This window comes from Anabrus simplex, chromosome 2, assembly GCF_040414725.1.
Source record: "Anabrus simplex isolate iqAnaSimp1 chromosome 2, ASM4041472v1, whole genome shotgun sequence".
NCBI lineage: Eukaryota > Metazoa > Arthropoda > Insecta > Orthoptera > Tettigoniidae > Anabrus > Anabrus simplex.
In genome coordinates this window covers 328,012,175-328,037,093 of record NC_090266.1, presented here as the reverse complement: position 1 = coordinate 328,037,093, position 24,919 = coordinate 328,012,175, and the positions used below count along the sequence as shown (strand labels likewise).

The window sequence follows — 24,919 nt, the reverse complement described above, 5'->3', positions numbered from 1 at the left end:
ACGCGAAGGGGAAGGAGTTGGGAGATTTCCGCAAACTGTGTTAGTTGAATTCTCGACACCAGGCGGGTTGGTTTAACTGTTGTATATGTGTACAGAATAAAATTTATTATTAACTTTCAGAAAATCAATGTGTGTTGCAGAATCAGTGTATTTATAAGGTAGTATTTAAGCGAAGAATGTGCCCTGCAATTATGAGGGGCTAAGTCCCGAGGTGGCTGGCGTAAGATGAAGCCAAAATAACGCCACGCCAACGGCGCACTTACAGTTCTGTCTAATTTAAATATCATGTTTTGTAGTTAGAAATGTAAATGCTTGTCCCCTTAAATTAATTAATTAATTAATCATAACATCTCGTTGTATATGTGGCGTGTGTAAATTTAAGAGTTGCGACGACGATGATGTGTCTTGTCATTATTCCAGTGTGGAGGCGAATTGTCTGTTACTTATGTCAGCACGCGAGACTTTAAACTGTGTTTGAAATTCTTTTATAAAATAAAAGTGAAGTTTAATATCGCAATGAAAATCTATGAAATAATGTTTGGGCCGGTAAAAATTACAATAATGATAACGATAAAATAACCGTTATGAGTGTGATAAAGTCAAATAACGATGTATCAAAAAATAATGATATTCACGTCAGGATAAAATTAGAGATGATGATAATTATCCGTTCAGCAGTTAGGTAAGTGAGATTTGCGGTTATATCGAAATCAAGTGAAGTATGATAAAGTTGGCATTTCTGGGAAACTTAAATTTTGTAACATCGTGTATTTGTGATACAGAAAATCACGGTATGCTATTTTGCTCCTGAGGTCCGGAAAAAAATTCGAGAAGTTAATTATGAGAGCATTATAAAGTTGTTTGCTCATGGGATCACTTGTATTTAGAAAAGTTTCAAGCAAGAAGAAAATGGTTTGTAATGGAAATGAAATATTATGAGAATAACTAGCAAGATGTTGTAACCGTCCAGGCTTCTCCAGCCCTACTAATTTAATATAATATTATTTTACGCGATATCATTTGATATCAAGTTTATCCGCCATCGGCAATTATTTGTAATAACATATTTATTCAACGTCAATCATTTGTAATCAAGGCTTTTTCGAATCATATTGTATATATGATAACATCGTTTTATTATTTAAATTATTATATTATGTAGGATAAGAAATCATTATGTTGTAAATACGGTCAATATGTTGAGACATAGTTGTTTTCATTTCATCTCATGTTTGTGTATACGGAGGGTTATTCTTGAAGCTTGGGATTTTGCGTGAGTCATGGGTTTATTTTATGACCAAGGCTAGTAAACAGTGACCCGTGCGCGAGGCTTGCAAGCTGGTCAGCTATATCATCGCCACGCCTTCTGGACTTGTCGAGGAAGAAGGGAAGGGGAGTTGATGCTTCGATCTATCGAATCAGATACTTCGTTGTATATGAGTTTTGAGATTGAACTGTTACCAAGAGTGGGGGTGAGCCCGGATATATACTGATTCTCAACACGAGAACGGGACCGTACGACCTTACGACCTTACAACCTAACTACGTGTACTCCATCACTACTACTTCTACTGTGAACATCTACTTTGAACGACGTGATTTGATTTTTGAAACAGTGTGTGGTCGCTCCGCGACATAGTTATTTTTGTACAATGTATTATCGCTTCAATACAGTACTTAGGTGCGGTAATGTTATCGGATCTGCGTGAGACGAAACAAGCTTACGGCTTGTGTTATTTTCAGTAAATATTCTGGACGAAGAACTATGTTTAGTTCAAGTCCATGGAATTTTGGTACAAGTCTGTACCGTATAAATAGTATAGCTAAGTTGGATTGAGGTTTCTACTAATATGGAAAAATTCATATCTCTGAATTTTCTCCTCATACGATCAACGCTGATCAATTTTTACAAGTATAGGGCCAATGTCTAATTTAAAGACTAGGCAAGCAGGGAGTGCTAGTCCAGATAGCCCGTACCATATCAGAGAAGGAAGGAAGGATGTCCATGGAGCAAAGTCTACATCGAGAAGAAGAGAACGAGTAACCACGGAAACCAGATGACTTCAACGAAAGCTGCAATTGGTGAGCTTCAATTAGATAAAGCAAGCAATAGTAAATTCAGTAAATTATAAATTCCTCCACGCTTTAAGGAAACTTTTCCGATTCATCTCATTTTCTTTGTATAATAAATTCATTTGTATTTTATATTGCGTTAATTTTCTTTCTTAAGCGATACTTAATGGTTAATTATTTAAAATCCTACCCCTGTGATTTAAGTATAAGTCTCTATGCTAGTAAATATAAATTTTGGTTTACAGTTTTGCTTAAAACTGTAACATGGCGCCCAAACATTACATAGAGAAATGGGGAACCATGGAATGTTAATTGTTTCTATTTGCGTGGCAATTTGCGGGCCACAAATAGTTTATTTAATATGCATGTGTCCCAAGATAATAACTTTCATCTCTCCAAGTATTATGACGAGAGGGAACAGTTACAATGTTATTAAAGGCAGAGTAAGCCTGTATTTTATGAGTGATGTAGAATAAGCGGGAAGCCAAGAGTAAGAGTCTCTGTATTTCGACAGAGAGGAATTATTGTGACATGGTGTTTAGGTTGAGGTGTAATATTTCTGAGACAAGCTGTATAAGAGGAACGATGTCCTTTAGCAATCCGATTGAATAATGTAAGGGTTGTCAAATCCAAGTGAACGCGTTGTAACGCCTATTTTAAGTACAAGTTAATGTTCTCCCATGGTTACTATTTTACGTAAGACCGTAGGTAACGGCAGTTAAGTCTAGGTGACGGTTCTATTTGATACCAGCGAAGTGCATTTTGTGATAGCCGACCTCACAAACAAAACGTATTCTGACACACGGTCAAGAAAATACTTAATTATAGTAAATTGAATTCTATTCAGTATCTTTACGAGACGAAAATATCGCTGACTGGAAACATTGTGGGTGTGAAAAATGAATTTTATTAGAATGATAGTTTAACCTGCTTAGGTTGATGAGAAGTTTCTTCACTGGACAGTTAGCGATGATTCATATATGGAGTGTTGACATGGTAGGCCAGTTGGAGCCTCACACTCGAGCTTTGCCGTGAATATCGTGATGGTAGTCATTATTGTTTTCAGTGATATTACGTAGCATCAAACGAGAGTTGAGTTTATTTTTATTTAGCGAACTTCACCGCATGTGTTTAATTGTAACGAGTAACAGATTAAACTATTCGAACATGTTTAACTTTGATTTCACGCTTTCTTGTACGAAATAGAGACAGACATATTTCCAGGTTCGTGTTCATTTTTGTATTGAATTTCACTTCATGCGTTAGAGTTTCAATGAAGATCAGATTTAAATATCAGGACAGTGTGTTAAAGTTTCGATTTCGCTTGGCATTATAAATGATGTGTAAATGCCATAACGTTGGCTCAACGATAGATTTAGGATGCCGCGTGTATTATATAAGTTAAGGATGAGTACACACTGTAACATCGGCTCAACGACAGGATTAGAGCGTCGTCTGTACATAGCCAAGTCGTAAGTTAGGTAACTTTTGCGAATCGAATTGAACTATGTTAGTGTTTGCAGTAGTGGATACGAATGTGAAAGATATTATTAGGTACTATTTAGGCCATGTTTTGGGCATATTTCTTACTAGACGGAAGGAGCTCCCATAATAGCGTTGCATCAGTACCGGCATGAATGTACGGGTTGTCCCACGTGGAAACCTGGCTAATAGAGATAGATCACTATTGCTTAGCCGCGTGAGTACAAGTTCGATGAACTTTCGTTGTCTATTTAATTTTTCTTGACTTTAAGATTTATTGTTCGGGTGTCCGGTATATTATGATAGTGCCGTGTATTTAAACTTCGTTGATTTTTGTAGGATTTACACTACGAATGCGGTTTCGATTCGTCAGCTGATTAATATATTTTCTTTTCTTTTTCGTTATTCACATTATTTATGTGAGACGTTGATCTACTGGTCACTCGTAGTTTGGTTTAATGGGACACGTATGGCTAAGTGATTAGCCTGCTGGCCTTTGGTGACAGGGGTCCCGGGTTCGATTCCCGGCAGGGTGGGGTATTTTACCCCCATTGGCTAATTTCGCTGGCACGGGGGCTGGGTGTATGTGTTGTCTTCACCATCATTTCATCCTCATCACGACACGCAGGTCGCCCTGGCGTCAAATGGAAATATCTGAACCTGGTGAGCCGAATCCTCGGGCACTCCGGGCACAAAACTCCATACGCCATTTCATTTTTTACATGGTGAGTGTAGGCAGATAGATTTGTAATTGTAGTCGTAGTTATAGAAAACTGGAAAGATTTCCTGTTGTTTGTTTTATATTGTGGACTTGTATTTTAACGAATTTAACGACATAACAGTTTCATAACCTGAAAGTTGGTTTAGTACGAACATTTTCAAATGATTAATTACTTTTCTTTAACTTCAATGTTTGGCGTTTCTTCTCAATGCATAATGAATTAATGTTTTCCTGCATTTCGCAGTTTTGTTCCTTCAGAATGGCGTAACGTAAGATCCCATCGGATCAAGTGTTGTTGGTTCCTTCTTAACATATCTTTGGGGTGATGCATGTTTCAGCATCGGGATTCCTCTGTAACTTAGGCTGTCATGAGATGACAATACATGGTGGAATTTTATTTTTGATTGTGACAATTGCTGTTAACTTGTAATGAACACCATGCTTTCACGTAATATTTCGCAACCTATCCAAAGCAACTGATAGTTGATTTGGTTCGACTAAGGATCCTTTCGGGGGATGTTCCAATATCCGATAGGATAGTCGACTGGTGGATAACCTTAATTAAAGGTAAATCTGGAATGCTACTTGTTGAAGATCAGATTTTCCACGGATCGTGTGGGTTAACTCTCAGTTATCGTTTGGATCAATGATGCCCGATCTTCAGGTTTTCTCTTCTTTTTCTGGTTTTTGCTGTCCACAAATTTTACACTACGTGTTCATTCTTTGGAAGACAATTATAAACATTTAAAATATATTTACCATTCACGTTATGCATCGTGACTGCGTTATAAAATGTTATGACAAATTTAATCGACTTTCTTGCCCATTTTATAAATAAATTATCGTGATTTACATTGGATAAATATTTTAGTGATGATGATGATGATGATGATGCTTGTTGTTTTAAGGGGCCTAACATCGAAGGTCATCGGCCCCTAAAATATTTTAGTAATCACATTTTTGCTCCTCATTTGAAGTAGTTACGCTTTCCTCTGAACCCTATCGTTTGGTCGATGAAGTGACAGAAAATAACTCATAACGACCCTATCGTCGCCATAAGACCTATCTGTGTCGGTGCGACGTAAAGCCCCTAGCAAAAAAATAACGACCCTAAGATCGGAGAGTACGATATTGTTCTACCGAAGCAGCTGAGGCAGACGACCAACGTTGGAACGATAAGTTCAAAGGTTCAATATATATATAAAAGACATATATATTGCACATCACCGCATTGTAATCACATAAATAACCATATATAGTCAGTCAAATTTGTAGGCAAGTTTCTGCTACATAGTTTCTAATAACAGTATACATTTTTTATCTTTAGTCGCCAGTAGTGTACTAACACAGGTTGGTAACTGTTGCATAGCGTGAATCAGAGATGTATGCAAAACATTTTGCTGTTGGTGTTAATGAACTTATTCAAAAAAGAGATGGTTTAGGTCCTGAATCGACTAGCCATCACATGAACAGTTTGGTGTGTCCACTACGTTGATGAGATAAAGGTGACTTCTAAAACTTCCGTGACTGAATCGTATTCGAGTGATTGTCGAGATGAATCGTCGTTGAGTGTTCCATTGTGCGAACCAACGACGTCGCGGAGGATTCTGTTCGATCATTGAGTAATGTTTACCTTTGTGGCTCTTTGTTTCCTCTCAATTCTTTGTCCACTGACTATAGGCTCTTTTGTATATAATCACTGTATAATCCATGAAGTTGCTGGTAGTATTCATGACCTGCCCACTGACACATGCTTCCTTCTCTAAGGCATCTACGTATTCATTATGTGGTATCCCGATGTGGGCTGGGACCCATACGAAGTTTACTCTGGAACCGCGTCTTTGGAGTTCATATGATTGTGTTTTTAATAATACTGATGTGGTAGATAATGGATTTCTGGAGGATAAGCGGTGTAGATAGTGTGGAAAGGACGCTCAGTGAATCGGTAAGGATAGTGAAACTTTTACGGTAGTTACGTCTAGCATATTTGAGGGCTTCTATAACGAAAATAGCTTCTGCTGCATGGATAGAAATATGTTCTGGCAAACGAAAACCTTGAGCTTCATGTTGTCCAGGACAATAGAATGCACACCCTACGCCTCTTATTGGTATTTAAATCTTAACAGACGGAGGATACCGTAGAGACAAATCATCTTGACATAACTGCGCTAATCGGTGATCTTTTTGTAGATATGTTAGTGATCTATTCACTTCCATAGGGCATATGCAGTGTTCAAATGGAATATCATATATATTTGCTGTACTCTTTTTACAGTGTTGGGTCAGTTGTGAGTATATATACGTGACACTTTGCAGCAGGAGATATCTTTGATTCACAGAAAGCCGATCTTGATCGTCTGCTAAGTGTTTTAACCTTCGAAGGGATGTTAGAATTGTTGAATTTTTAGTGTTAGTTTGCTTTAATATGAACTTATCCGAAAGAAACTGCGCACAGATATACAAGGGCTTTTCTGCGGTTTCTAATGGAAGAGAATTAGTTGGCGTTGTTTTCATAGCTCCAAGGCAAATGCGAATGCACTGAAATTTATTTAGTAGACGTTTATTGCCACTGATATAAAACATGCTTCCATATTCCAGCTTCGAGCGAATTAACGTGTGATATATTAGTAATAGTATAGATGGATGTGCTCCCCACCAAGTTCGAGTTAATGCGCGTAGGATATTGATCCCTTGTTCCAATTTTGGAATAATGTGTTGCGTATGAGCAGTCGACGTGAGTCGGGAATCATAAACCAGTCTGAGAAATTTGGTTTGTGGTTACACCAAGATGATGTGTCATCCCAGCGTGAAGTTGTAAATTGGTGTTGAATTCTTCTTCTTGTGAGTATTACTGCCGAAGATTTACTTGCAGAGAGGCCTAACCCGTGTAGCCACTGATTTTTATGCTGCATAGCGTCTGAAAGACGACACTTGTCAGCAGGCATTTTCGTAGCTGAAGTAAAAGTGTATATATGGTCAGCATACTGAAGAATGCCAATCCTAGGATGTGGATTATTTTCCAAATCTCGGGTATAAATGGTATATAGTAGGGGTCTAAGTGCTGCACTTTGAGGGAGTCCTTGGGTCGATCATTGTGCTTCGAGAAGTCTGTGGTTATGGCGAAAATAAAGCCAAATAACATGTGTAATTTTATATATACCCGACACAAAGGTTGAAAACAATCTAAGATCAGTCACTTTCTCCATTAGTATTGGTATTCGTACATTATCATATGCAGCTGATATGTCTAAAAAGAGAGCAGAAAGATTGCGTTTTTTTGCTATTTGTTTTACGTCGCACCGACACAGATAGGTCTTATGGCGACGATGGGATACGATAGGCCTAGGAATGGGTTGGAAGCGGCCGTGGCCTTAATTAATGTACAGCCCCAGCATTTGCCTGGTGTGAAAATGGCAAATCACGGAAAACCATCTTCAGGGCTGCCGACAGTGGGGTTCGAACCCACCATCTCCCGATTACTGGATACTGGCCGCGCTTAAGCGACTGCACCTATCGAGTAGCGTTTATTTAGAAAAGCTGTATGAATCGCTGTGGTTAGTATGGCATGCTTATCATACGTGCCACGACCCTTGCGGAATCCATTTTGAGTAGAAGGTAGCAGAGATTGTGATTCTAGCTGCAGTTCTAAGCGATTTTAATCAATCTTTCCACTGTTTTTCCAATGCAGGAAGAAAGGGCAATAGCTCGATATCCTTCTGGATCTCCTGGTTCTTTTTCTGGCTTGAGGATTGGTACTACAATTTGTGTCTTCCGTTACCCAGGTATGCATTTTTGAAACCAAAGTTCATTCACAAACCTGAGAAAAATCTGCAATGTTTCGTCAGGAAGGTGTCGTAACATGCCGTATCGGATCTCATCTATGCCCGGTGCTGTATGAGCGGAATTCTTAATGGCCACTCTAAGCTCGATGATTGTAAATGGCGAACGGAGAAAGTGTTCAGATTGCTCTTCATGAAATGTACGAGATGGATAACTAGGTGATGGTGGCGTAATTCAATCAGCAAAATCTTCTAACCGAGAGGTATCAGGTGATAAATCCCGAGTACTATAATTTCTGTTGCACAAATGTCGTATGCGATGCCATACATCTCTTACTGGTGTTTCCTTATTCAATGTGGAGCAGTATTTTTGCCAACTCCGTTTCTTAGTTTTCTTGAGAAATCGCTCAGTACGAGCAGAAATCTGCTGATAATGTAGGTATGTTTTCGGGTAGGGTGTGTTCGGAATTCCCGGATGCCTTCCGACGGAAGCAATGGCTCGGGAAGAATCAGCGTTCCACCATACTGTTGGAGTGTTCTTCTTCTGACCCGGAGGTTTTCTCAGGGGGACATATATATATGAGTAGCACGTTCCATCATCTCTACAAAGGTAATATAATCGTCCACTGCAGATGTCTTGGTCCGGAAACAGTGTGTTTTATCAAGTATTCTATCCGTGAAACGTGTCCAGTCTGCACCATTGGTATTCCTCTTGCTTGATGGATGTGGTGAGGGGTTACTCGTAGGAGAAATATCAATGTTTATAAGTATTGGATAGTGATTTGAACCAAGTGGGACTTTTAGTGCATTCCAGTGAGTGATTTTGGCAATGACGGAAAAAACATTGTTATATCAACTGCCGATGGACGGTGCTATAAGGACAGAACCAGTGTTGGTGAGCCGTCATTCAATGTGAATAGATTGTAAGTGTCGACTGTCTCTAAAATATTGCAACCCTATCGGTCGGTGGAGGCACCACCCCAGGTGGTGCTGTGTGCGTTGAGGTCGCCGCATATAAGGTAGGGTTCAGCCAACGAGTCGGACATTTTCGTGGTGGGGAGAAAATTAAACGTTGTTTCCTTCAGATGTGAGTCTCTCTTGTAGTGAGGGGGTGTTAGTGCCTGTTTTCAGAAATCCGTGATGCTGGTGCTTCTACTGCTGCTGTGTTTGATGTTTATGTTGGTGTTGCTGTTGAGAATAGCATGTTAACTGTTGGTGACCATAACTTGCAGGTGCTGGTTGAAGTTGCGATGTTCCGTTCGGAAGAGTATAGTTCACTGAGTCTAATTGAGGTAGCGAGTCTTTCATATAACATGTCTCTAATGCCAATTTTATGTACTGCCCCGTATCTAGGGGGTCAGCCATTGTATATTATTAACTAACTGATACTAAACGTGCCCACAATTTACTGTATTCAACTATAAACAGTGATTAATTCACTAATTAATTGTTTATGTCCGAAGATGGTTTCACTGCCGCACTGGCAAGTGTCACTAGCTATAGCGAAGTTGAGTTATGTTATAACCTGTCTGTCCGGCTTCTCACCACGAACTACTCTACCAGGTTCAACTGCCGTAGTGTACAACGTGTTGTGATAGGGGTCACCGTCGGCTAGCTTGGATGGTGAGATAGACGGGTCACACAGATACAGATTCCCCGCGAATTCACTGCTGGATAACAACGAGATGTGAACAGCCGTACCATCCAGAACAGTCTCCACGCAATGCGGTACAGAAGCCACCGTCTCACTAGTGAACCTCTCCTCACGGCGCGTCATAAGGCATAAAGACTGACACGGGCTAAGGAACATGGCCATTGAACTCTCAAAGCAAGATAAAACATCACCTGGACAGTTAAATAGAGGTACCAGTTGGTACACACCGATGGCAATGTCGAGTATGTCACTAAGAACATATGGCAATGGATCTCCCTTGCCAGCAAAGTACAGTTCAGGCTGGTGATGGTTATATGTTCGTGCACTCTGCCCATGTTTTTCGCCTGCAGCACCCTGGGGGAGTCTTACATCTACAGCAAGATTATTAACACGCTGCACCCGAATTGTGGCCGATTGCTTCGATTAACAATCCATATGCATGCAAATGCTTGCCTAACCCTCAAAATCAAACGACCGCAATCCTGTTGATTACATCTGGCATGCCGTCGGGAAGGATTTTGTCCCGACAAATCTCCGTGCGTTATGGGGGACTGTGAAGTGTTCGTGGATCACGATGGATTCCTAACGCGTCAAGTGTCCTGTCGCGACCATGCCAATCTGCATCGCCGCCCAGGTGGTCCTAAACACTGCCAACCAGGTACCTCTAATTCACTTGATCATCGGTGTATAAATTATTTCTGTGTAGTATATCATCATAATGTACCTTCTGAAATACTGTAGTAATACCAGGAGTGGGAGAGTCGCCGGAAGTTCTTGAGGTAAAAGGTTAAAAGAGCAGGAGACCTTATGTTGTACAAGTAATTCCAATTAAGCTACTAATAGTTTCAAAAGTGGATTCTTACCAACTGTAACTTGAATAGACTTCTCTCTGTGGAGGTATTCCACGACTGGAGCACACACGTATCCAGCGCCAAGCACAACGACCCGTTTGGACTGAATTTCCATGTCATGTCCAGTTTTATGTCGGCTGCGGCTGAAAACAATTAGTACCATTCAGTCATGATAAAACAACTTAAAAATCTGGTAAGAGAAGACGATCTGATCTTCTGCAGATTCGTGGGGATGAAAAGAGCGATTTTTCTACAGAACTTAATTTCTATAACCAGTCAACTGTTCCCAAGACATTAGAACCACGGGACTACTGATAGCGCAGTGTAGTCATGTGGTATGGAGAAGGAGGCGGGGGAGTTACGATCTGCCCACAGAACACGGAGGCGAAAAGGGATTTATGAAATGAATAATGAAATTCGAAGCGTCCAGTTTCACGCTCTTTAGTCTGATGGTAACAATGACTCTGACAAACAACAGTTAGTCTATATTTATTCACGTGGAGCTGTTGTACCTGTCTTTGATGAGTTAATTGTAGAATTTCAAAAAAAATATGTCTATAAAATCCTTTCTGTAGTAATGCCATGTAGGGAAAGCGAGTTCCACCAAATGTGTCAGAGAACATCTCAACTAACCATATTCAGTCCGGTAACGTTTTGTTAATAAACATCACTGCGTACCTCCGTTATTATGCCTTGTACGGTAAAACCGCATCAAACATAAATTATCGGAAATTATATCTTACGAAACTACAGTTTTCCAATACGGATAAAATAGTAAAGGAGAAACTTGGCATTTCATATTTCGGCCCCTAAGTAAGGTAGGCCTAACTGAAAAAAATTAGTCACCCCTGGAAAAATAATTACAACGATCATTTAATACCGTGTAACTCCCCTTCTGGACTTCATAACCGCCTGGATTCGGTTAGGAAGTGAGTCCCCAAGAATGTGTAGGTACGTCGCATCCAGGTTAAGCCACTCGCTGACGATTTGATCGCGCAATTCCAGCAAATTTTGGGGATGCTGATGATGGACTTTTACCCGCTGTTCCATCATGTTCCACAGATTTTCAATGGGGTTCAAGTCAGGTGATATTGCAGGCCAGTCGAGATGTAATAGGGTGGGGGAGTGTTCATAAAACAGGTCACTTATGCATCCATCACGATGAACTTCGCTGTTGTCGTCTTGAAAAATCGGGATTTCAATAGTATACTCATCAAGCTGATGTTGACTGAAAGGCAACACCTGACTTTCCAGAATGTTTAAATAAACAGGCTGGCTCACCTCAGTGAACGGGCTCAATCTATTATAAAAAAAGACACCCCCTAAATATCACAAACCCATCTCCGGCTTGAACCTCACCTTGTACACATCCAGGATGAAATGCTTCATTTGGCCTTCGGTGCACTCGACAACGTGCGTCGTCGGAATACAGACAGAAACGTGACTCGTCAGGCCACATTACGTTCCGCCAGCCCGCTATTGTCCACGTTCGATGATTTCTAGCCCATTGAAGACGCGTAGCTTCATGTGCCTGTCTGAGCAATGGCCTCTTGCGAGGTGTCATTGCAAGCAGTTCTCGTCGCAATGTTCTCTCATTAACAGGTTGGGATGGACCTTCATTCACTGACTGCAGCAATTCCCGTCGAGTTGAGGAGCTATTTTGCTTCACAAGCCCTGAAACGCGTCTCCGGTCATTCTCAGTCAGGGTCTTTTTCGACCACCATTATGACGTCATGTTTTGTGGCCACGTGTAGTACATAACTGCTTATAGACACGTAGAACAGTCCGCTGCGAAACACCAACAAATCCAGCAACTTCACGCTCCGTATGGCCATGGGCACGGCCAAACACGACTGCCCACTTTTGCCACTCTATCACACCCATGTTGTCGTACTCTGTCCACCTGGAACATCAAGGTCTCACTGATCGCTACTGCCTTATGCTCATGTAGAGGCAGTGTGCGTGCGGTTGAGCACGGGCCTCGTTCACTGCGCCATGTACACAGACTTAATAATCCATTTGTGCGTGTGCACTAGGGTGACTAATTTGTTGTCCAGTGACCTTATTGCTACAGAACTATATGCAAATCAAATAATGTACAATTCACCTATTTCTGAATTTAAATACCGGTATTGGCGTTCGAGAAATTCTGAATGTAGTTCTTTAGACAAAGTTAGACCTCTACATATGTTGTGCCATTCATCACTCTACCATTTAGCTACTTATGCTCTTCGGAGAAGCCATTGTGCCGGAATTATGCCCTGGAAATAAAGCAAAGCCAGAGCCATCTCCATACAATAAACTAAAACCCTTGGAGGAGTGGAAGGTAATGGCTTCCACTGTCAGTAACTTCGGCACTATGCGTGGTAGAGTGGGTAGCTCTATGTCTGGCGGCGTTTGCCCTCGCGAATAAACCTGCTACGCATTTTTGGAGTAGGTTGAGTGAATCTCATGGCTATGTGCTGCTCCAAAAGTGGAAATTTCTTTTTCTTGAACTCTCGACTTCCTTAAGGGGAATCAAACCCAAATCCTTCCGGTTGAACCGAGCATGCCTTTACCGCCTTGGCTAGACAGCCCCTATTAAGCCTTAGGTAGAATTTTTCAAAGTAACAGTAAATCAACTGACATGAATCTTGTGAATATTGAACACAGATTTCGAAGATGTCAGTAATGAAGTCTCCATACAAACTACTTAAAAGGGCAGCACACATGGGAGGTTAGCAGATCACTGGGAATGACTCCAAGATCATTGAGGTCATATTCTCTATCCTGAAGAGGTCTGTATAAATTTGAAAAACTACAACAAAAATTTGGTTAGGAGTACATACTGTGATGGGCGGAACGAGTCCCCCAGCCTGGAGCAGCATCAGCAACAAGGGGATTCTGTACAATTTTGGGGTAAAATTTTGAGGTTTGGTTTATGCACATCTCCGATTCCCATCTAAGACAATACTGAAGTAAAGTATTATCCTATTTATGGTTGCAAATTTTGCTGACACTGAGTGAGGAGGGCTTTGATCCAGTGGATGATAATCTAGTCGAACCAAAATTGTCAAACACAGCATGCAGACTGTGGCGTAGCTCACGTACCATACGGATATACACTGCATTTAATATACCTGGATACAACTTGGGAGCACATTTCAAACAGAAAAAGTCATCGAATTAACATCTGGCAGCTGACTAAAGCTGCACTCCAGGATTGGAAAAATTTCCTCGAGAACAAATAATATCTTATGGACCACAGTCTGCCTATCAGTGTTCACGCATGGTCCAGAAACCCAGCAAACTATACATGGTATCCACATTGCAGGATACTAGAGGTATGCATGATCAGTTATGGTGACCACAGATCAAATTATATATTCTGACGACAGGCATTATCAGCAAACCACAAAACGTTTCTGTTAAGCGGTATGTATATAGCAAACAGAGCATGAATTATCCAGCCGAGTTTATCATCGGTTCTTCCTGTCAAAGCAAAATGTGTCATTTCTATTTTTCCGTGTTTGCCGTAGGATACCACCACCACCACCACCACCACCACCACCACCAACACTACTACTACTAATTAGTCGTACGTCATGGTGGTTTTTCTGCTTTAGTTGCCCTTATCAGTGGGAAAATATTTGTGTTTCAATTATTATACGCCAGTTATTAATGGATCCAAAGTATAAATATGACTGTTAACTTAATGCGAAGAAGTCTCCGTGGCACAGGCGGCAGCGCGTCGGCCTCTCACCGCTGGATATCGTGGTTCAAATCCAGGTCACTCCATTTGAGATTTGTGCTGGATAAAGCGGAGGCGGGACAGGTTTTCCTCCGGGTACTCCGGTTTTCCCTGTCATCTTTCATTCCAGCAACACTCTCCACTATCATTTCATTTCATCTGTCAGTCATTAATCGTTGCCCCAGAGGAGTGCGACACAATTCCTATCCTCGCAGCAAGTTGGAGGCTTCATTCATCCCATCCCTGACCCGGTCATTGACTGCAAAACAGGTTGTAGGTTTTCATTTTCAACACAATGAGAATACAGTGAGAATACAAAATATGCAATAAGTTATTTAAATCGTTTAGAACAAAACTAGATCTCCCCACTTATAGCATTAATTTTACAGTTACGAGTTACGAACAGCAAATGCCTATGGACACTAGCCATATCGTCTCTTAAGACCCAGTACCACGTAAGGACAAAAAGCATACTTTACGCCAGAAGAGTATAAAGTATCAGATAGTCTTCTATCATAACATAAAACACATGATACCCAACTTTAAGTACATTGAAGAGAAACTACTTAAAATTAGATTACATAGACCGTTATCGATACTTTTATTTTACAGCTAACACAAAACTAACAAGTAAACCATAGTTACAAATTACAGACCAGTAGTATTATCAAAAGTGAATGACTCACGTGTTTAAGGCTCTCAACTCCTGTATGTACTCGAAATTTGGAGTCAGTTTCCCATTGCTTGCGATTATTGCCTGAGAGAGAAAATATAAACCAAGAGAGTTAACAAATGTTGAATGTTTACATCTGGAAAGATGTCGTAAATAAAGAAGCAATTAGTTCTTATGATCTATAAAAATACAAGTATCAAAAGATGCTATGGTATTAGGAAACAAAAAAGTACTACGCATTGCTTTGAAAGTTCTGGAACTGGACGGAAAGGACACAGAAGGCTTTAATTTAAATTTCAATACCCCTCATTTTCAAATTCTATCATGTTTCCTGATTTTAATCTGCAATATTCATATTTGCTTGTTTAAATTCCGTTGCTTTCCCTCATTCTATTACGTTCATTATGGAGTGCCCTAAACACTCTCCAATCTCCAAATGTTGCCTCTACAAGACGCCATAGGTTGCAGGAGAATCGTGGCAGTCAACAACAATCTATTTCAGCACATTCTTTCATAGTAACCTCTTGAAAGTACACCGTGCGGTTGGGGTCGTGTAACTATGAGCTTGCGTTCGGGAGATGGTGGGTTCGAATCCCACCGTCCGTAGACCTGAGGATTTTTTCCGTTATTTCCCATGAAAATCCTGAGGCTGTAACTGAATTAAGAATACGGCCGCTACACTCTCAATCCTAGCACATTCTCATCCTTGTGTCGACGGAAATCTTCGAAGCATTAGGGCAGAAAGGAGATCTCAGTCTCCCCTGTTTCCAATTTATTTGATATTTCATGAGTGTTGTCTGTAACCTTCTTACTTGCTTGCTTGCTTAAATTTGAGAATAGACGATATTCTCTCGAAAACTGGTTTATCTATAACATTTAACTGTAGTGATGGACGCAAAATGGTACATTTTCTTGGGAAACTAACGCAAGCACAGGATCTAAGATAAATAAATATTCTTGCAATGATTTACTCGCTTTGGATGTGTTTTACTCATATCCCATTTCTGATTTGGTATTCTAAGGTACATGGCTCATTTGAAAGAGTAGTAATTTTGATAAACAGACTAGTCTTCGTTCTACGTAAACAGTTCATCCAACATTTTATTCAGCATTTAATAGAGTTAATTTTCATAACTCCTCAATTGACGTTGGCGTCAGGAAAGATATCCAGCCGTACAAACATGTCATATAATTTCATTTCACCTCGCCTCATCCCCGTCCGGCTGCATGGCTCAATGGTTAGCGTGCTGGCCTTTGGTCACAGGGATCCCGAGTTCGATTCCCGGCAAGGTCGAGGATTTCAACCATAATTGGTCAATTCCGCTGGCCTGGGGGCTGGGTGCGTGTGTCGTCTTCATCATCATTTCATCCTCATCACGACGAGCAGGTCGCCTAACGGGTGTCAAATCGAAAGACCTGCATCTGGCGAGCTGAACTTGTCCCCGGACACTCCCGGCACTAAAAGCCATACGCCATTTCATTTCATTTTACCTCGACCCCGACCCCGCATCAGAAAACGGGTTTAAGGGTTGTACAAAATACATACATACTTTCATGAATGCTGCCTGTAACTTGCTTGCTTAAATTTAAGAATATACGATATTCTCTCACTAACTGGTTTGTCTGAAAAAAATGCTACATGATTCATACACACTGAACCCATATCTAAAGTCTGTGGACGCAACAGCCTTTCTGCATGTTTTTTTCCGCGACAAGACAGCAATCGATCGATACTTTTCCGGGTAGCTTCTGTTTACCGTTCTGTGCGGGAGAGAAAGCATGATTTTTCTGATCTCCTTGGATGGATGATTGCTCCACGATATTATTCTGTGAGTTCGAACGGTTCGACACGACCAATGGGAAGTCATTTTTTCGCTACGTTCTGGAATTCTTTCAGGAAATTTGCCGTAACTGAGGCATGTTTAATGCCCTATTTAGAAATATAGCATGCTGGTGTTATGCAACATTTTTCATGAGAAAATATTGTCTTAGAAGAAGACCTGTGAAAAGTTTAATTCAGAGTCGATCGTCGAACAGGTGGTTGCAGCGGTCAGTGAGAGAGGCGCTTCCCCTTAAGAGTTTAAGAATTTAGGATTAAATACGTGCCTATGACGCTTTGAGAATTTCACCCATTAGTAGTGTAGTGAAAATTAGGTCATTAGTATCAGAGTGATGGTACGAATTTTTGGGACCAAGTGAAGATAATTCCAACTGTAAAACCTTGCAGCAAAAAAGTGCTGGGTTAGCATCGCAAGATTTCACAAGATTTGGTGGGAGCCGGAGTTTCTGTAAAATATGGGACCAGAATAAAGCCATCGTCGTTAATTTCGGATCACGCACACTGTCTCTGCGACACTCAACGTGTTTTCAAGCGCAGAAAGGGACGATTGTCTTACGACAGTTTAGTGGAGTGGAGTGATAAGTTTTATGTCTACATTTTTTATAAAGTGTTAAAGCGCAATAACGAAGATGTGGATTCTGAAATAAATGTCTGAATGTGATACGGTACTTGGTTAAATTATGTCAAAGTTCGGAATTAATTATAATCATTTTCTTAATACGCATGGTCATCAGAAGGCTTGTTAAAGCTGGCAGCAAGGTTGTGGTGATGAGGGATTATTAATCCCGTGGCAGCCGGTGTGCTGGAAACAGTGACTGAAAACGGAAGGAGAAGCAGAAGCGAGAGTTAAGTGTCACAGCAGGCGAACAACATAGCGCTGACTTAGCAATTATCGACAAGAAAAGTGGAAATCGAAGGAGAGAATGCTCGCCAAAGACTTCGGAACTTCTACACCATTGACCAGATGTTCGCAATGAGGGCGACGTTTTCATTAGGGAGGACGTCACAGTGAAAAGAGAACAATGTTAAGTTTCCATTTCAAAGACATTTGGGCTAAAAAAAGGGGTGAGGAGTACGAAGGAAGACAGAGGTATGGAAGAGGAAATAATTAGCTCTCAAAGTGGAAGCAGTTTTACAGTTAGAGAAAAACCACGAATTACTCGTAGTCGCACTGTGAGTATAGCAGATATTCAGACGAGTAAATAACTAGTCAGGCGCATAAGTTTTTGAGTAAGCTGAGAAATGATGAGACAAGGAAATTAATGTTTGAAAATGAAATTACGGGAATGGTTGAAACATGGCTACCAGTAGGGGAACTACATTAACGACATAGGTTAAGGGTAAAGAACTGGACAGCATCTCATCATTTCCCAGTCGTTATTCCGTTACAAAGAAATGAAATAAAATCAAAGGATAAACAACAGATTACTAATTTACAGAAACAGTTGGTAAGGTATGAATGGAGAAAGGGATATAGAGATGAATTTACAGAAACAGTTTGTAAGGTATAATGGAGAGAGGGACATACAGATGAATTTAGGGATTATTACAGAGGGAGGGGGGATTCCTGAAATCTTGAAGTTAGGTATTGACAATATGATAGAGAATAATGAAACAATACGAGTGGTTGAAAAATCTGTAACAATAGCCGGCAGCAAAATTGCTGTAGGAAAAAGAAAGGAAAATAAACAAAACTTTTGGTATAAAGATGCATGTAAGAAAAAGAAATCTGCAGTGACAAAGGCACTTAAAGCATACAGAAGTGAAGGATCCCAGGAGTTACGGATATAATGTTGTAGAATTATGAAAGAGTAAAAAAATTTAGTGAGCAAAGGTAGAAAGAATTGCCAAGCCAAGGATGTGCAATTATTAAATGGATGTTGTAAAGATAATGAAACCAAGAATGTATGGAACAGAATAAACAAAATTTGTGAAGGAAATGGTGTAGTAAGGAAGCAAACATAAGCAACGGGGAGTGGAGAAAGTATTTTAAGGGATTACTAGGGGGTCGCCATAAATGGGAAGATAATAAAAATGACACTGATATAATTAGACAGATGGAGAACACTCTGCTCGCATTAAATGGTCCAATAACTACGGATGAAGTACTAGAGTTATAGACAAAGGAAAGGGGGAAAATAATCGTATGCTCGGAGCAATAACAAGAATATTCAACAAAATTGTTGATGGTGGTAAAACTCCAAGAAAGGACTAATATGTCCCGTACACAAAAGGAAGGGAGAGATATTCAATACAAATAATTGTAGGGGCCTTCCTCTGTTGGATACACTTAGTAAAATTTATACTGAGATATTAGCAAGAATACTCAAAAAATGGGCGAAGGATTACTCTATACTCTCAGTGTACCGGTCCAGTTTCAAGAAAGGAATGAGAACATCAGACAATGTATTTGTAATTAAAACGTTAATGGACAAATACCTAAAGAGAACGGGTGGTAAATTATGTTGCAGCTATAGATCTACAGAAAGCTTTTGATTCTGTCACCAGAAGGGCGGTCGATGCGGTCGTTAACACTGCATTAGTCGAGTGCTATCTGAGAGATACACGGTGGTGATTATTTGCTGTAACTTGAGCTTGCTTGAGGCTAGAAGCCCATCTCCCCTCCTAGCTTCCTGTATCGGAAGTGGTGACATCCAGTAGTATTGGGGCCTTTATGCAATACAAATGTCATCACAAGATGCTGCCAGTTTTGTATCGCAGATACGACGCGAGTAAATTTGTTAAGTATTCATGTTTATCTCTAGTGCGTTTGATTTGCTGGGAATAGCTCGTTATTGTTTGTCCTAGTGCTTGCAGTTTGAGATCTTTTGAAACCGGAAATGAAGATGAAGATGATTCGTAAAACTGTATTGTGTTCATTGAGTTGTTTGACTAATCGGTAACATTACGCTCTCAGGAACCTGAAGACAGTGAAAAGAACGATCAGATAATTAGTTTCATAGCTTCAACTATGCCAGTGTCCGTTCTCAATATTTCAATATATACTGTATGTTGTAAATAAACCTTAAATTGCATTTTATGTTGGTTTCTATCTTCCACAATTTATATAGAGGTTGTGTAGATGGATTGAATTTATGTACTCTCATATACAACGCTAGCACTGATGCAACTTTTACGACGCGCCTAATGCAGTGTTGTAAATGATGAATGACGTAGAAGAACTGTATTCAGAGGTAAAATGCACGATTAATGTAAAGGACGACTTAATCATGTTATTTTTTTTACTTCACACTAACTACCTTTTCGGTTTTTGGAGACACCTAAGTGCCGAAATTTTGTCCCGCAGGAGTTCTCTGTATGTGTCTGTAAATCTACCTATACGAGACTGACGTATTTGAACACCTGACTCCTGACTCTGACTCCTGGACCACTTATGACGGCTGATGGTGGATCTGTTGAGTTCCAAACCAGCCTCTGGGCTGAGCACTCAACGTTCATACATACATACATACATACATACATACATACATACATACAAACAGTGAATACTTAATGGAAGGAAAGATTGTTTTAATTCCTGATCTGGTTTTCGCAGACATCTTTCTGCTCTTTCTAACATCAACTGGTATGCAAAGCAGCATCATAAGAAATGCTGAATATTGCAAAAAATGGAGTTTAAAAATTAACATTAATAAAACAAAAGTCATGGTGTGTAAGAAGGGAAATAAATTAAATTAAAAGAAAGTGCTGGTTGGATGGTATGGAATTAGAAGTAGTCAATAAAATATTTAAAAATTATACTAGCATCTAACAGTAAGTGGAATGAACAAATTAGACGAGCAAAAATGAAAGAGAAGCAGATGGTCATGGCAGAAAGTAAGACCAGGAAAACATTATTAAAATAATGCGAAATTATCCTAAATTTGTCAATAAAGAAAAAAGCTTCCGAACAGAGAAACAAGGAGTATGGTGTGGTGGTTGAGAGAAACATGACGAAAATCGTTGTTTATTATGTGGGGAATCAATGCAAGAGGCTGGTCTATTGAGAGCATGTAGGGAGACTTGTTCACTAGGGTTAATTATCTGGATAACGATTATAAAATCGAAGTCGAAATAAGTTCATACGTTTGTAAAATTATTAAACAGAGTGGATTGCACGGGGAAGAACAGCAATTGTATTGTATATTTTAAAGAACATGTTACAAAATAAAGTTACAAAAAGCTAAACTAGATCTAACTTTATGAATGAAATGTAGGATACCTACTTGTCCAAGAATATACGAGTATGATATTGTTTAACATCTAAGGCGAACGCGAAAATGTAATAATTATTAGTAGAGGCAATAAGCACTATTCGGTTTAAGTGTAATTTAATACAGTAATAGATTTTTTAAAAAGAAATCTATGAACGAAAATCAAATGCATGTACAAAACTGGATTGCAATAAATGCTATGTATACATTTGCTGGCAAGACCTAGTGTTTACAGTGCACTATGTCTTCTGGTGTGGGCTAGAACAAATTTGTTACTTTCATTGTCCTGTCTCAGTCTCATCCTTGGCTTTGATAACGTGAAAGTAACCCGAGGTATGAGTGATGCTAGTAATGCCACTCCATATGCAGCCAGTCCATTCTATGAATGGTGTGAAAATGTCACTCATACGGTCGGTTGGTGCAGGCATTTCAATGGGCTTGGCAGGCTGAGATGTAATAGCAACTTCTGGCTCATGGAGGAAAGCAACGGGAAACTCTCAATTCCCTAGTATGCCTCTTCACTGACTCCTGGACCACTTATGACGGCTGATGGTGGATCTGTTGAGTTCCAAACCAGCCTCTGGGCTGAGCACTCAACGTTCATACATACATACATACATACATTCATACATACATACATACATACATACATACATACATACATACATACAAACATCCATACATATAGGACACGCTAGTTGTGATTAACCGATTCACCTGGGATACGCATTCCGATTTAGTGTTGCATAATCTGGCTAGATGTAAATATACAGTATCTAACACACGAAACCCCAGCCAACAGTGAATAGCTATGACCACAAATATATATGGTTATTTGACTGCTCGTCGTATTTCATGTGATGTTTAACTGCTGGTTATAGTCAGTCTTGACGATTTCGTACTTAATGTTTATTGCTGGTTAGGATTGCAAATATCCGTTGTTTCGCATGTTGTATGTTTCTGAATGCGGTTGGACTCACCAACAGTGAAGCTGATTATTTTGGTAGAAGTCCACCTGTGATTATTTCAGGTAATATTGAATTATGTTTGACGGACCGTTATGGCAATAAATCAACAAATATGAATGCTTTTCTTTTCAGACCAAGGAGTTAACAATTGTATTTTGTTAAACAAATGAACCACGCGCTTGTTTCATTATTATTTAAAAAAATAATAAACCGAGCAAGTTGGCAGTACGCTTAGGGTCGCGCAGCTGTGAGCTTGCATTTGGGAGATAGTGGGTTCGAACTCCACAGTCGGCAGCCCTGAAGATGGTTTTCCGTGATTTTCCACTTTCACGGCTACGACCGCTTCCTACCCACTCCAAGCCCTTTCCTATTCCCATCGTCGTCATAAGACCTATCTGTGTCGGTGCGACGTACAGCAATTAAAAAATAAACTGAGTGGATATTCAAGCACACTTTTGGTTAATTATTCGCGCCACCAACCTGAAAGTTAATTATTATATTCAGTAATTTAAACGTAAATAAAGAGTAGTTTACTGTTTCTGTATCATTTACGTGTTCATTTGGAACATGGATTTTCTTATGCTTATTTTAAGCAGTTTTAGTTTGACATGGTCATGGTGTCGGTTGTACTCAAGTGATGCAATCAGCATTTTGTTCTCCAGTTATTTTAAACTGAATTTCGGAGCGTTGTTCTTCAATGATGAGAGCACATTCGACGTTATCAAATGTTGGCTTGTAGTTAACGATCCGTCCAAGTTAAATTGGAGATTGTGCCGCCTCAAGTAAGGATCACTTCGGTGCTTGTCTGATAACCTGGGTAGTAACTTAATCAGTGGACCACTTTATATTGAAAGAAAATTTGGAGATCGATTCCGAGAAACCAAACTTCTACGCGCAAACAACTTAACCTACAGCCTAACTCGAAATCAAATTTTAATTTTCAGGTTCCTTCCTTTTAATTATTTTTGTTGTTATTTTCTTTACGTCGCACCGACACAGATAGGTCTTATGGCGACGATGGGATAGGAAAGGCCTAGGAATTAGAAGGAAGCGGCCGTGGCCTTAATTAAGGTACAGCCCCGGCATTTGCCTGGTGTGAAAATGGGAAACCACGGATAACCATCTTCAGGACTGCCGACAGTGGGGCTCGAACCCACTATCTCCCGATTACTGGATACTGGCCGCACTTAAGCGACTGCACCTATCGAGCTCGGTTTCCTTTTAACAGTAGTGGTAATACAAGGTAACCTCAGAAATCAATGTATTAGGATAATTCTTTTCTGAGGATTCATACACTGATTATTTTTCTGTGCCTTCGCGTAACTTAACTTCATTAAGTGTTATGATTTCTCTCTCATTTTTATTTTGAATTTTGATAAATATGAGTCAATAAAATTATCTTCTTTTATTTCAAGTAGTTCGTACCTCGTCGACCTTTCGACGAAGTGTAAGGACATAAAGTACACCCGGAGATGCATTTACTTACAATGCTGAGTTCTTGAGAGAAGATCGTCGTTAAAGTGTATTAAGTCTGATAACCTGCTTAGTTTCGTTTATTGATCTCCAATGATTCACACAAAAGTCGAAAACATAGCTTTCCCTCCTTGGACACAGTTTACTTAAATCATTACTATGTTATTTGTCATACTGTTGGAGTTCTACTGTACCACATCACAGCTGTCAACACCACAATCACCACTGATACTAGTAACCCCTGCCTGTATGTACTGACGTATGATATTTCTTTGGTTTCAAAAGAAAAAGCTCTGATTTTCAGCTCCGGTCACATTCGCGACCGGATGTATGGAATTGCGTATGGCTTTTAGTGCCGGGAGTGTCCAAGGACATGTTCGGCTCGCCAGATGCAGGTCTTTTGATTTGACACCCGTAGGCGACCTGCGCGTCGTGATGAGGATGAAATGATGATGAAGACGACACATACACCCAGCCCTCATGCCAGCGAAATTAACCAATTAAGGTTAAAATTCCTGACCCTGCCGGGAATCGAACCCGGGACCCCTGTGACCAAAGGCCAGCACGCTAACCATTTAGCCATGGAGCCGCGACCGGATGTATCCATGTGGCTTGCGCTCTCAACTTGTCGCTGTGTCTGACGTCACGGCATGACGCTACTTCCTATCTGCCATTGTTCCATCTCGTTGTATCTCGAACTTTCTACCCGATACCTCGTACCGTTGTCATTAAATCAGCTGCTGAATTTAGCCAGTCAGATCACTTCAGGGAGAACTGAAATGGGCTTTGCAAGGCGGTGTTACTAAACCTGTACCGGTACGTGGATTAAGACCGGCATGATAGCAACAGTCGAAGAATATAACTTCGCCAGAGGAGCGGTTTGAATACATATCTCCGAGCTGAGAAGATCGCGTCAAAGCAAGTACGCTATGGTAATGAAATGTCGTATGGCTTTTTATTGCCGGGATATCACAGGACGGGTTCGGCTCGCCAGGTGCAGGGCTTTCTATTTGACTCCCGTAGGTGACCTGCGCGTAGTGATGAGGATGAAATGATGTTGACGACAACACATACACCCAGCCCCCGTGCCATTGGAATTAACCAATTAAGGTTAAAATCTCCGACCCGGCCGGGAATCGAACCCGGGACCCTCTGAACCGCAGGCCAGTACGCTGACCGTTCAGCCAACGCGTTGGACTTACGCTATGGTGACAGTGCCTGAACCGAGCTCGATAACTGCAGTCGCATAAGTGCGGCCAGTATCCAGTAATCGGGAGACAGTGGGTTCGAGCCCTACTGTCGGCAGCCCTAAAGATGGTTTTCCGTGGTTTCCCATTTTCACATCAGGCAAATGCCGGGGTTGTACCTTAATTAAGGCCACGGCCGCTTCCTTCCACTTCCTAGAACTTTCCTATCCCATCGTTGCCATAAGACATATCTGTGTCGGTGCGACGTTAAGCA

General features: G+C 40.4%; 1 protein-coding gene across 1 annotated transcript in view; it reads right to left on the bottom strand.

Moving 5' to 3' along the window:
* The window catches only part of LKRSDH (lysine ketoglutarate reductase/saccharopine dehydrogenase), a 232,130-nt gene that overhangs the window by 122,997 nt on the left and 84,214 nt on the right, over nucleotides 1-24,919 (bottom strand). Inside the window, exons 10-11 of the mRNA XM_067140684.2 lie at nucleotides 14,977-15,047; nucleotides 10,573-10,703 (exon numbers count right to left, since the gene is read on the bottom strand). Of these exons, the coding sequence (XP_066996785.2) occupies nucleotides 10,573-10,703; nucleotides 14,977-15,047 (202 nt within the window). The remainder of the gene's footprint in view (nucleotides 1-10,572; nucleotides 10,704-14,976; nucleotides 15,048-24,919) is intronic.